General features: G+C 48.6%; 1 protein-coding gene across 2 annotated transcripts in view; it reads left to right on the top strand.

The window, feature by feature from the left end:
* LOC142107272 (opioid-binding protein/cell adhesion molecule homolog) overlaps positions 1-14699 on the top strand; it is a 550917-nt gene that overhangs the window by 118947 nt on the left and 417271 nt on the right. The window contains exon 1 of one of the 2 annotated variants that reach the window (XM_075190600.1): positions 9217-9406. The exons of the other annotated variant lie outside the window; for it this stretch is intronic. Within the exon in view, the coding sequence (XP_075046701.1) occupies positions 9325-9406 (82 nt within the window). The 5' untranslated portion in view covers positions 9217-9324. Of the gene's footprint in view, positions 1-9216; positions 9407-14699 lie in introns of those variants that run through there. 2 annotated transcript variants of the gene reach the window in all.

Here is a 14699-nt window from a genome sequence, read left to right as displayed (position 1 = left end):
CCACACTATGCCTGCTGTACCGTCTCCACACCTTACCCACTGTGTTCCCTCCACACTATGCCTGCTGTACCGTCTCCACACCTTACCCACTGTGTTCTCTCCACACTATGCCTGCTGTACCATCTCCATACCTTACCCACTGTGTTCTCTCCACACTATGCCTGCTAGACCGTCTCCTCACCTTACCCACTGTGTTCTCTCCACACTATGCCTGCTGTACCGTCTCCACACCTTACCCACTGTGTTCTCTCCACACTATGCCTGCTGTACCGTCTCCACACCTTACCCACTGTGTTCTCTCCACACTATGCCTGCTGTACCGTCTCCACACCTTACCCACTGTGCGCTCTCCACACTATGCCTGCTGTACCGTCTCCATACCTTACCCACTGTGCTCTCTCCACACTATGCCTGCTGTACCGTCTCCACACCTTACCCACTGTGCGCTCTCCACACTATGCCTGCTGTACCGTCTCCACACCTTACCCACTGTGCGCTCTCCACACTATGCCTGCTGTACCGTCTCCACACCTTACCCACTGTGCTCTCTCCACACTATGCCTGCTGTACCGTCTCCAAACCTTACCCACTGTGTTCTCTCCACACTATGCCTGCTGTACCGTCTCCACACCTTACCCACTGTGTTCTCTCCACACTATGCCTGCTGTACCGTCTCCACACCTTACCCACTGTGTTCTCTCCACACCATGCCTGCTGTACCGTCTCCATACCTTACCCACTGTGTTCTCTCCACACCATGCCTGCTGTACCGTCTCCATACCTTACCCACTGTGTTCTCTCCACACTATGCCTGCTGTACCGTCTCCACACCTTACCCACTGTGTTCTCTCCACACTATGCCTGCTGTACCGTCTCCACACCTTACCCACTGTGTTCTCTCCACACTATGCCTGCTGTACCGTCTCCACACCTTACCCACTGTGTTCTCTCCACACTATGCCTGCTGTACCGTCTCCACACCTTACCCACTGTGTTCTCTCCACACTATGCCTGCTGTACCGTCTCCACACCTTACCCACTGTGCGCTCTCCATACTTTGTCCTCTACACACATTACCCGATGTGCCCTCTCCACACCATGAATATAAATATTGCATTTTCAACTGCATTATTATTGTGTACCAACCAAATCACATATTACCAACTGACATCATCTTCCTCTCCTTTTTTGTCTCCTTTCCCTTCATTTCCTCATCCTCCTCTCCCCCCCCCCTTTTTTCTTCCTTTTTTACTCCCTTTTTCCTTTCTTCTTTTTGAGGTTTATCCTGACATACGTGGACATATGTGGATTTTCTGGATTGATCCCTAATTGGTCCATACCCCATTGACATCAATTTCAAATCCTGCAAGTGTTTTTCAGAGACTTTGGTTTTTTTGTGTGGACTCATTGAGTCAAGGACTATTGATTTTTTCCATTCAGACTATGATTTAGTTTATTTAACGATATACATTGGTACACCACCTTTAGTTTGTTTATTATTAAGCCGTTGTATGTGATGTGTCTAATTTATCCTGTTATATACACCACCTTTAGTTTGTTTATTATTAAGCCGTTGTATGTGATGTGTCTAATTTATCCTGTTATAAAATTCACCCCTTTGTTTTATTAGCACTTTGCGAGCGCAGTTGGAACATATTTATATCCACTGTATCTACAAGGAGGGATTCCTTGGTTCCCCCACTGCTGCAAGTGTGTCACGCAGTCTGATATTGAGCGCATATGTATATCTATTATACTCCTCTCCACACCATGCCTGCTGTGCTCTCTCCACACCATGCCCGCTGTGCTCTCTCCACACCATGCCCACTGTGCCCTCTCCATACTTTGTCCTCTACACACTATGCCTGCTGTGCCCTCTCCACACTATGCCTGCTGTACTGTCTCCATACCTTACCCACTGTGCCCTCTCCATACTTTGTCCTCTACACACTATGCCTGATGTGCCCTCTCCACACTATGCCTGCTGTACTGTCTCCACACCTTACCCACTGTGCCCTCTCCATAGTTAATCCTCTACACACATTATCCGATGTGCCCTCTCCACACTATGCCTGCTGTGCCCTCTCCACACTATGTCTGCTGTGCCCTCTCCACACTATGTCTGCTGTGCCGGCTCCATACCTTACCCACTGTGCCCTCTCCATACTTTGTCACCTACACACTATGCGTAATGTGCCCTCTCCACACTATGCCTGCTGTACTGTCTCCACACCTTACCCACTGTGCCCTCTCCATAGTTTGACCTCTACATACATTATCCGATATGCCCTCTCCACACTATGTCTGCTGTGCCGGCTCCATACCATACACACTGTGCCCTCTCCATACTTTGGCCTCTACACACTATGCCTGATGTGCCCTCTCCACACTATGCCTGCTGTTCCCTCTCCACACTATGCCTGCTGTGCCCTTTCACACTATGCCTGCTGTACCGTCTCCACACCTTACCCACTGTGCCCTCTCCATACTTTGTCCGCTATACACTTTGCCTGCTGTGCCCTTTACACAGGTCCTTCACACATTGGGATATTCCCAGAGCATGCAGGCTGCATATATTTATACAAGTTAACCCGTGCATGATACTCATGCAAACGCTAATGACATGTTGCAGTTTGTGAAAATGAAAATCGTACATATTAGAAAATATTTAATAAGAGTAACATCATAACAACATGTGGTTATATATATATATATATATATATATATATATATATATACTGTAGACAACTGAATTCTGTAATTCAGTGATTAGCCGATGAAATTGTGTCTTTTGGCCTAGTTCTGAATGGAAATAGTGTTACTACAAAGAATAAACATGCGAGTGTGTGTGTGTGTGTGTGTGTATATATATATATATATATATATACAAGTTAACCTGTGCATGATACTCATGCATTCTAGTCAAATCAAGCTACTTAAGGTGTTAAAAAGGTTCTTGGCATGCATTTGGGGCTAGGCCAGGCCTCCTTAGGGGAAGAGCGTTACTTCCCGACGCAAGCGCCCTTTTTTAACGTGGTTTTGTCCACATGTCACCACCTCATCATTTTTCTCCATCACCTCATCCTTCATCTTCATCGCCACATCCTTCATCAAGCTACTTAAGGTGTTAAAAACTCCCCACTGTCACCCCCGGCAACCACCAACCACTCCCAACTGTCACTTCTCCTTCAAGAAATATATAGGTCAGTGTATAACTCTGCCCAGCAGGTGGCGCTGCAGCTTTTTTTTTTTAAACACACGCCACTAGGCATTTATATAGTAGATATTTGGTGCACATACAGAAATTTATACTGATCTATAATATTACACAGTAGGCGCCTTATTGTGCTATTAACAAACCCAGTAACTATGAGCTGATCTGAATAATGATGTGTTTTGCAGACTGGTGCATCTCGCATAGTGTGACAACAGGATATTGTAGAGATCACAGTGTCCACCATGGTATTCTTAATCACTATACGATGAAGCATCCATCTGGTATATGACACATTATGCTGCGCTACTCCTGTTGGGATTTGTGTCACCAAGAGGTGAAGTGACGGACAAGCTACGTTGTCATTGATTGCCCTACTTGCTCCTCATCTGGCCAATTGGAATTCATTGGACAAGTAAAATCTCAACCAGTGCACTTATTTACAGTGCTAGTTGTTTGTTTCTACAGCCGTCCACAAGTGCAGCCAAATATCACGACGGTCACATTTAATCTACTACAGTGATAGGGCCACAGCAATATCTTCTGTGATCTCTTCTTCGGAACCCTTGGTCCCCAATAAATGAATACAGTAAGATGTGTGATGTGACACAGTGGGATAAGTTGGGTACAGTTTTGTATATTATCTTACACATTTCAGCAGCAGAATATTACACAGCCCTCCCTGACAGGTTGTGATGGATTGTAATGGGAATCCCAGTCCATAACACGGCTCCTGTCTGCGGCTGCAGAGTCTATCATAATAGAGAGAGATTAGATTTAGATGACAGGTTACAAAGTTATGGATTCTTCTGCTGGGATCCTTTGTCATATTTCACACCGAGAACTTGTACTGTGCATCTTGCTGTCACCATTATTACATCCTGTAACATTGTAGCTGTCTGCGATATAGTATATGTTTGTGAGATTGTCTGGTATTGTTGGTATCTTGTTGATAAAATGGAGTATAATCTGGTGATTGAGTGTTTAGAAACAAATGGATTTTAGGTTTTGATCCTTTATCATGTAGTGTTTACGTCACCTCTGAGACGCGGTTACATGGACGATTGTGCCACAGTAACACGTCTATACCTTTTTAGTATCTCTTCTATCCCTCGGTATTGAGTAATCCACATGAATCATTTTAGTGTGGATACATAGCCACAGTACAAAATTAATGAGACAACAATCTGCTAGACAGAGCGAAAGGTTTATTACAGAATGGCTTTAACATCCATATAACAATCACAACAATTGGGATATATCTTGAAAGGCCACAAAGCAATACTGCACTGGGAATAAGCTCTAAGTTGTTAATTAAATCCCGCAACTGAAGTTTCTTCCATGCTGTGGATCAACAGAAATCTCCGGGGTCACTGACCAAAACTGGTTTCACTTTTAAAGCTTTATTGATCATAATAAGCACCTACAAACCTATATGTTAAGACCAGTATCCAAAGTGGAAGCTAGAATAAAGCTCTGCTTACAGTATTTTATTCCAAAGAACAGTAGATGTGAGACAATGATCCCCCTATGGATATTAGTAGTAATTGAGGACTTCTTGGCCGTATGAAGAAAAACAGTTTGTCTACAGTTCGCAGAATTCTTAAGTGACTTCTAATATCCATTATACTATAACGGGAATAATTCAATCTACTCATTTTCTCCTACCAGATAATCTTGGAAAGCAACAAGCTGGTTGTATCCTTTTATACAGATGTGTTCACTTATTATAGCTGCAGCCTCAGCTACCCCTCTTTGTCACATCAAACCCCAACCCTTTCACTTGCCACCTTCAAAATCAAATGGAGGAAATCCTGCTCCGATGCTGACTTTATCCACTTTAAATTCACCCTTTGTGCTTACTACACCAGCCTCCCACTTGCCAAACAAACCTTCTTCAGATCCCTCATCTCCACCCTGTCCAACAACCCCCGCCAAATCTTCGCCACTGTCAATTCGCTTCTCTGTCCTCCTTCACCACCAGTCTCATCCTCACTAACCAGCCAAGAAATTGACATTTAAATGCACAATAGACACTATCCACCAAGAAATCTCCTAATGCCAGATCCAAGTTTAAAGCCTCCCTCTCATCTCCTCCCTGCCACCCTCAGTGCATTCCCTCCAAGATCCTCACTCTCCTCTTCTCCCAAAATCTGCCACCTCAACCCAGCTCCTGCCAAGATTCTCCATTCTCTCCCCCAATGCCTGTCTGAACCATGCTCACCTCTTTAACTTCTCTACCAGTATCTTCTCCTTTGCCTTCAAACTTAACCTCATCTTTCCCATTCTCAAGAAAACCACCCCCTTTCACTTGACCAAATTCATCCTCACCAAAGTCACCAATAATCTTCTTCCAGTCAAGTCAAAAGGTCAATTCTCCCTCCTCATACTACTTGACCTTTCCAAAGCTTTTGACTACTCTTGTTTCCTTGACAGACTTCATTCCTTTGGCTTTAATTACACAGCCTTCTCTTGGTTTGCCTCCTACCACTCGGGTATCATTCAACGTGTCTACTTCAGATTCTCTCTCCCATCCTCTTATCAGTGTTCTTTAAGGCTCTGTTCTTGGCCCTCTACTATTTTCTATGTACATCTCTTCTCTCTGTGAAGTCATCCATTCCCTCAGCCTTCGCTACCACTGCTACACCGATGGTTTCCAAATCTACCTCCCCCCCCACCTTTCACTGTCTTTCCTAACCCATGTGTCCAACTGCCTCTCTGACATCCGCACCTGGATGTCCCAGGCTTTCCTTACACTTGGCATGTCCAAATTGGTGCTTATCATCTTTCATGATGCTAAAGTCACCACCCCTCCCTGCATCTACCTAACAGCCAATATCATTCTCTCCCCGTTCCCAACATGTTCGCCTCAGTGTCTTCTTTGACACTTAGCTTTGCCCCTCACATCCAGTAACTCTCGCAGTCTCTGCCACCTCCAAAACATTGTCAAAATACTCCCATTCCTCACTCAGGTATCTAAAACCCTGGTTGACATGTTTGATTTTTTTGCCTTGATTACCGCAGTACTTCCCACAGGATTCCCCCACACCAATGTTTCCCCTCTTTAATACATCCTGCAGCTAGCCTTACATTCCTCTGCCTCCGCTCCTTATCCACTGCTCCTCTCTGTAAATCCATTAACTGGCTCCCCATTGACTCAAAAATTACATTGTAACTGCTCACTCTCACCTACGAGGCCCTCAGCAACACTTCCCCTCCATATATCTCTGACCTAGTCCTGAGACATACACCAGCATGTCCACTTCCCTTTCACCTTTATCTGTCTTCCCAATCGTTACCACCTCCCAATGCTGTTTCCAAGACTTCTCCCATGCTTCTCCCCACCTTGCCTCATCCTACAACACTCTCCTAACCTTCAAGCGATCCCTCCACTCCCTCCGCCTCATCTGTTCACCAAATTCACTGTCTCTCATTACCCCCTCCGAGTAGCATGTAAGCTTTCATGGTCATGGTCCTCTCCTGCTTATGTCATGTCTTTCCCCTAGTACGACCTTGATGTCTTAGGATGAATCCTCTGATATCATTGCTATGTCACTGGTATTATCTGTACCTTTCATTATATTTATTGTACTTTGCCATATCTGTAAGATGAATGTCCGCACTACAGAATCTGTGGCACCTTTATAAACAATGATGATTATGATTATATCTTCCATCATGGAAGAACTTCAAACAGATATACTGTAATATCAGGAAGCACCAGATAGAAGAATATAACTGACAGAAGGTTGTACATGTATATTATAACATACCTCATTTTAGTTTGATGGCACTTGTGGGGTTTAGACTGAAACTTGTGAAGAACAATGATGGATTGTGATTTTCATTTCTAGAGCCTAGTAGATGCTGCTTATAGACGTGATATGAGTTTGCACCATTCAGTGGTGGACTCTGTGTCATGTCATCTAATAACAGTTACAATCAACCACCAATACAATGTTTTGGTGTTTTTTGTTTTTTAAGAAATGCCAAATTTCTAGATCGTGTGATGAATCTTCTATCTATCATATTTAGAGCGCTCCTTTTACCTACACCTAGAGGAGGCTGCCATATTGTGGGCTGAACTCATTAGGTACAAAATGCTCTGCCATGGTGACCGTCAGTCATGTGACTAATTGCCAAGCAAATAAAAGATCAAGTATGAAAGTCTGTGTATCAGTGAGCTGAATAATATACATGTACTGGAGCATTTACACCAGTGCTGGCTAACCTGTGACACTCCAGGTGTTGTGAAACTACAAGTCCCAGCATGCTTTGCCAATATATAGCAGCTTATTGCTGGTATTGTATGCTGGGACTTGTAGTTTCACAACACCTGGAGTGTCACAGGTTAGCCAACACTGATTTACACCATGCTTTCTCTCATTCCTGTGCAGCAGGTGGCCTCTTTAACTAGGACAAGGGCCCCCACCAACTTAGTATTATGTGGAATGGAGGTGATTTAGTACAGGGGTAATTTAAAGCAGGATGCCCTTTTATGCATTCACTATTGTGCCATAAACCAGATGTATTATATATATAATATATATACACATATATTTCTGCTGAGTAGCTGAAATGCTACAAGAGTAACAACTTGTAGTATAACTTGCAGAATAAGTGCCAGCATGACTGCTAGGCAGGGGAGGGCTGGCAAATTTTAGCACAGGGGGCCGCTATTAGGAACATTTTAAAGGGAAAAAAATTCAATTGGCTCAGTGACTCAACCCAAGGTAGCCCACTGTGGGACCGGATGCCCCCTTGGCCCTGCTGCTGGGACCTGTAGGGCAGTTGTAAAATTATACACTGAAAAAAAAAAAAGGCCCTGTGCCAAAGTTTGTTTTATTAAAAAAGAAACATTCCCCCACATATATCCTCATTGTCCCACCTATTTCCACAGGGGGGGGGGGGGTCCTCTTTTGTCTTCCAGCTTTCCATTCATTGGGATAAAAAAACAACAACCCATGGGTGAGGAGGAATCGCTCCTTGCGGACCTGCAATGTGAATTACAGTATCGCTGTAGCTCCGTGCAGTAGTGGTAAGACCCCACGCGGCGTCCCACCATTACTAACCAGTACAGAGCTCTGTTTGATCCTTATTACTATGTGAATGCTGCAATGTAAAAGCTGGACAGATTCTACGTCAATGAATAGTACTCCCACAGCTTTCACAGTCTCTGTCATGTTGAATTATTCTTAAATGATCTTATGTGATTTGTTGATAGTAGATATTTCTATTGATTTTACTATATATATATATATAATTGTCGGAGTTTGACTAGCCATAGCTAGTATTATTTACTAGACATAAGGATAAGCCTGTCTGGAAATAACTAAACATTCAGGAACACCTTCTCTCAAGTAAGGGACCTTGTGTCCCAACACACATACAAAATACAAGACTGGTCAGTTTGCAGTGTCTCGCAGGAGGCATCCAACCTCCTCCCCAGACTGTGAGACAGAGAGCAAACTGCCTACCAGCACCTTACAGGTACAACTCCTGATCAGTGTACTATGATACTGGGAGATCAGAAGAGGGGAGCCCACCCTTCTCTCTCTCCGTACATAACAATACAAGACATCAGGGACCCTTACCAGATGTGCTGTGGCCCCCTGTGCTACATGCACCCTGTGCTGTGGCCCCCCGTGACACATGCACCCTGCGCTGTGGCCCCCATGACACATGCACCCTGTGCCGTGGCCCCCGTGTCACATGCACCCTGTGCCGTGGCCCCATGTGCTACATGCACCCTGTGCCGTGGCCCCCATGACACATGCACCCTGTGCCGTGGCCCCCTGTGCTACATGCACCCTGTGCCGTGGCCCCCGTGTCACATGCACCCTGTGCCGTGGCCCCCGTGTCACATGCACCCTGTGCCGTGGCCCCATGTGCTACACGCTCCCTGCGCCGTGGCCCCCGGGGCAGGACCGGTGTCGCAGGCTACAGATCAGTGACAGGTGTCTGTGTTCCCCAGCAGATCTCCGCCAATGGCAGCGAGGCGGGCGGGCTCTGAGCTCGGAGAGACTGTGCAGAGCTGTGCGTGTGTCAGTGTGTGAGACCCCACAGCCCAGCAGCTGCAGCCCACTGCCTCTCACCCCACAGCGGACACCATGCGGGGGGCTCCCGCTCACCTGGACCGCGTCCTGTGCTGGATCCTCTGCCCGGCGCTGACACTGCTGCTCTCCATGACAGGTACAATCCTGCTGCCGCCGGGGAACTAGTGCTATGCTGCTCCATCACTGTGCCCTCCTTCCCCATCTGTCCGTCATCCCAATCCGCACCTCTCCGTCACCCCAATGCGCAGCTCACCTGTCCGTCACCCCAATGCGCAGCTCACCTGTCCGTCTCCCCAATGCGCACCTCTCCGTCACCCCAATGCGCACCTCACCTGTCCATCATCCCAATCCGCACCTCACCTGTCCGTCACCCCAATCCGCACCTTACCTGTCCGTCATCCCAATGCGCACCTCACCTGTCCGTCACCCCAATGCGCAGCTCACCTGTCCATCATCCCAATCCGCACCTCACCTGTCCGTCTCCCCAATGCGCACCTCTCCGTCACCCCAATGCGCAGCTCACCTGTCCATCATCCCAATGCGCATCTCACCTGTCCATCATCCCAATGCGCAGCTCACCTGTCCATCATCCCAATCCGCACCTTACCCGTCCATCACCCCAATGCGCACCTCACCTGTCCGTCATCCCAATGCGCAGCTCACCTGTCCGTCACCCCAATCTGCAGCTCACCTGTCCATCATCCCAATCCGCACCTCACCTGTCCGTCACCCCAATGCGCACCTTACCTGTCCATCACCCCAATGCGCAGCTCACCTGTCCGTCACCCCAATGCGCAGCTCACCTGTCCGTCACCCCAATGCGCAGCTCACCTGTCCTTCATCCCAATCCGCACCTCACCTGTCCGTCACCCCAATGCGCAGCTCACCTGTCCGTCACCCCAATGCGCAGCTCACCTGTCCGTCACCCCAATGCGCAGCTCACCTGTCCATCATCCCAATCCGCACCTCACCTGTCCGTCACCCCAATGCGCAGCTCACCTGTCCGTCACCCCAATGCGCAGCTCACCTGTCCGTCACCCCAATGCGCAGCTCACCTGTCCGTCACCCCAATGCGCAGCTCACCTGTCCGTCACCCCAATGCGCAGCTCACCTGTCCATCATCCCAATCCGCACCTTACCTGTCCGTCATCCCAATGCGCACCTCACCTGTCCGTCACCCCAATGCGCACCTCACCTGTCCGTCACCCCAATGCGCACCTCACCTGTCCGTCACCCCACTGCGCACCTCATCTGTCCGTCACCCCACTGCGCACCTCACCTGTCCGTCACCCCAATGTGCACCTCACCTGTCCATCATCCCAATCCGCACCTTACCTGTCCATCACCCCAATGCGCACCTCACCTGTCCATCATCCCAATCCGCACCTCACCTGTCCGTCACCCCAATGCGCAGCTCACCTGCCCGTCACCCCAATGCGCAGCTCACCTGCCCGTCACCCCAATGCGCAGCTCACCTGCCCGTCACCCCAATGCGCAGCTCACCTGTCCGTCACCCCAATGCGCAGCTCACCTGTCCGTCACCCCAATGCGCACCTCACCTGTCCGTCACCCCAATGCGCACCTCACCTGTCCGTCACCCCAATCCGCAGTTCACCTCTCCGTCACCCCAATGCGCAGCTCACCTGTCCGTCACCCCAATGCGCACCTCACCTGTCCGTCACCCCAATCCGCACCTCACCTGTCCATCACCCCAATCCGCAGCTCACCTGGCATCATTTTAAACTACACATCACCGATCAGTTATTTCAAGCTTCACCTTTTTTCACTTATCTCAGTCTGTAGCTCACCGATGCACTATAACACCCTGTCACCTTTCTGTCCTCACAATTTGCACCTTTTCCCTTCAAACTGTCTCCCTGCTACTTTCTCTTTCTCCCTGGATTAACCACTCAATCACCTCATATTTGTTGCTACCTAACTGTCAGCTCCCTGCCCCACACCAGTGTCTTCACAATCTCTGACATCTGTGCCTATCAGTTCTGCTCCACTCCCTCTCAGCCTGCATCACATTATAGTACTGTATAATCTCTCCCACTCACAACCTTAACTCATACATAGTCTCTAGTGGTTCTAGCTGCTTCACCCTCATTTCCCTGCTTAACCACTGACCAAAGATTAAACTCTTTATGTAAATTGTTACACCCCAATATTGTGGTACCTGTCACTACTACTCTCCGTCTGTCTCTATCTTCTCCTTATCCTTCCATTGATTGTCTACTATTAATCCGCTTAATATCTCCACTGCCTGCTGCAGAATTGTCCCTCTCTGGTTTCCTGACTTTGCATTAATTAGCTGCGTTTCTCCCTAATTGCTTAACTGTCAATATCTATCCCTAATTCACTCACTCTGTCCCTGTCTCCACTGAGGTACCCTCCAATCCTTTACTCACTCTGTCCCTCCCACCACTCACGTTTCCCTCCAATCCTTTACTCACTCTGTCCCTCCCACCACTCACGTTTCCCTCCAATCCTTCACTCACTCTGTCCCTGTCACTACTCACGTTTCCCTCCAATCCTTTACTCACTCTGTCCCTCCCACTACTCACGTTTCCCTCCAATCCTTTACTCACTCTGTCCCTGTCACTACTCACGTTTCCCTCCAATCCTTTACTCACTCTGTCCCTGTCACTACTCACGTTTCCCTCCAATCCTTCACTCACTCTGTCCCTGTCACTACTCACGTTTCCCTCCAATCCTTTACTCACTCTGTCCCTCCCACCACTCACGTTTCCCTCCAATCCTTCACTCACTCGGTCCCTCGCACCACTCACGTTTCCCTCCAATCCTTTACTCACTCTGTCCCTCCCACCACTCACGTTTCCCTCCAATCCTTTACTCACTCGGTCCCTCGCACCACTCACGTTTCCCTCCAATCCTTTACTCACTCTGTCCCTCCCACCACTCACGTTTCCCTCCAATCCTTTACTCACTCTGTCCCTGTCACTACTCACGTTTCCCTCCAATCCTTTACTCACTCTGTCCCTCCCACCACTCACGTTTCCCTCCAATCCTTTACTCACTCTGTCCCTCCCACCACTCACGTTTCCCTCCAATCCTTCACTCACTCTGTCCCTGTCACTACTCACGTTTCCCTCCAATCCTTTACTCACTCGGTCCCTCGCACCACTCACGTTTCCCTCCAATCCTTTACTCACTCTGTCCCTCCCACCACTCACGTTTCCCTCCAATCCTTTACTCACTCTGTCCCTGTCACTACTCACGTTTCCCTCCAATCCTTTACTCACTCTGTCCCTCCCACCACTCACGTTTCCCTCCAATCCTTTACTCACTCTGTCCCTCCCACCACTCGCGTTTCCCTCCAATCCTTTACTCACTCTGTCCCTCCCACCACTCACGTTTCCCCCCAATCCTTCACTCACTCTGTCCCTCCCACCACTCACGTTTGCCTCCAATCCTTCACTCACTTTGTCCCTGTCTCCACTGAGGTACCCTCCAATCTTTTACTCACTCTGTCCCTCCCACTACTCACGTTTCCCTCCAATCCACTCACTCTGTCCCTCCCACTACTCACGTTTCCCTCCAATCTTTTACTCACTCTGTCCCTGTCTCCACTTATGTACCCTCCAATCCTTTACTCACTCTGTCCCTGCCACCACTTACGTTTCCTCCCAATCCTTCACTCACTCTGTCCCTGCCACTACTCAATGTTTCCCCCCAATCCTTTACTCACTCTGTCCCTGCCACTACTCAATGTTTCCCCCCAATCCTTTACTCACTCTGTCCCTGCCACTACTCAATGTTTCCCCCCAATCAGTTACTCACTCTGTCCCTGCCACTACTCAATGTTTCCCCCCAATCAGTCACTCACTCTGTCTCTGCCACCACTCACGTCTACCCAAATCCTATACATGTGCCCATTCCTCTGTACTCTATGACAGACCAGAGCCTCACTGTGTTCATCCCTGTAAGTCTTCCATCAGAACCTCCCCCGCATCTCATCCTCCTTCCTGCCTCTGTCTGTATAGCTGCAGTATTCATTCATTTTACCCCTGTAAGCATACTGCACCAATCACCTCCCTGGTACCTCCTTCATCACACCTGCAGCTTCTGTCCTGGGGGAAGATTACGTATTTGGTAGGGGTTACAGAGAGCAGAGGGGGGAATAGTCCAATGCGTTAAGTAGCTTGGTGGGTTATAGGAATGGGCACAGGATTAATGCAAGTTTTATGGAGTGTGAATTTTTGGGAGATTTGTATGGGTCTACACATGTACCAGTATATAGATATATATATACATGTTGTACAGGTTCTGTACATGGTATGTTTTATACACTCTTATGCATGTACCAGTAATTAGATATATAGATGTATAGGTTATATACATGGTATGTTTTATACACTGTTACTCATGTACCAGTATATAGATGTACAGGTTACTCTCTCTTCCTACTATGCCTCCCCGCTCTCACTCCATACCCATACTCTCCCCCCGCCACACCTCTCTCGTTCCTCCCCGCGCGCTGCTCATCTTGCTAACCTTATCCCCATCCCCCCCCCTCTCCTCTCCCTCTTTCTCCTGTGCCCTCTGGAATGCCAGATCCGTCCGCAACAAGCTGACTGCTGTCCACGACCTCTTTCTATCCAGCTCCTTTAACCTTCTTGCCATTACTGAAACCTGGCTCTCCGACTCTGACACTGCCTCCCCCGCTGCCCTCTCCTATGGTGGCCTCTCCTTCACCCACTCCGCCAGACCTGGTGCCCGCCCAGGCGGTGGAGTGGGCCTCCTCCTTTCCTCCACCTGTACTTTTCGTGTCATTCCCCCTGAACCCTCCCTCTCCTTCTCCTCCTTCGAAGCCCACTCCATCCGCCTCTTCTACCCCATCCACCTCCACGTCACTGTCATCTACCGCCCCCCTGGCCCCACCTCCCTCTTCCTTGACAACTTTGCTGCCTGGCTTCCTCACCACCTCTCCTCCGACCTCCCCTCAATCATTCTTGGTGACTTTAACTTCCCCATCGACAACCCCACCGACCCTGCTTCCAGCAAACTGCTCACCCTCTCTTCCTCTCTTGGTCTCACCCAATGGACCTCCTCCTCTACCCACTGCCTTGGTCACTCTCTTGATCTTGTCTTCTTCTACCTTTGTAATCTCTCTGACTTCTCCATCTCTCCCTTTCCTCTATCTGACCACCATCTCCTCTCCTTCTCCCTCACCTCTTCTCCTGCTCTCCTCCCCATGCCCAAACCTACTCTGTCCATACGCAACCTTCGACGCTCTCGACCCTGTCTCTCTGTCCTCCTCTCTCGATACCCTCCTTTCTCCCCTTTCCTCCCAGGCCTGCCCCAACCAGGCGGTCTCCCTCTACAATCAAACCCTCACCTCTGGATGCAGTCACCCTGCCCACTCCGTCCATCCCCGCTGCTCCAAACCCCAACCCTGGCACTCC

This window comes from Mixophyes fleayi, chromosome 11 (assembly GCF_038048845.1).
Source record: "Mixophyes fleayi isolate aMixFle1 chromosome 11, aMixFle1.hap1, whole genome shotgun sequence".
NCBI classification, from domain to species: domain Eukaryota; kingdom Metazoa; phylum Chordata; class Amphibia; order Anura; family Limnodynastidae; genus Mixophyes; species Mixophyes fleayi.
The sequence above is the reverse complement of the archived record's forward strand: the minus strand, read 5'-3'. Positions and strand labels throughout refer to the sequence as shown.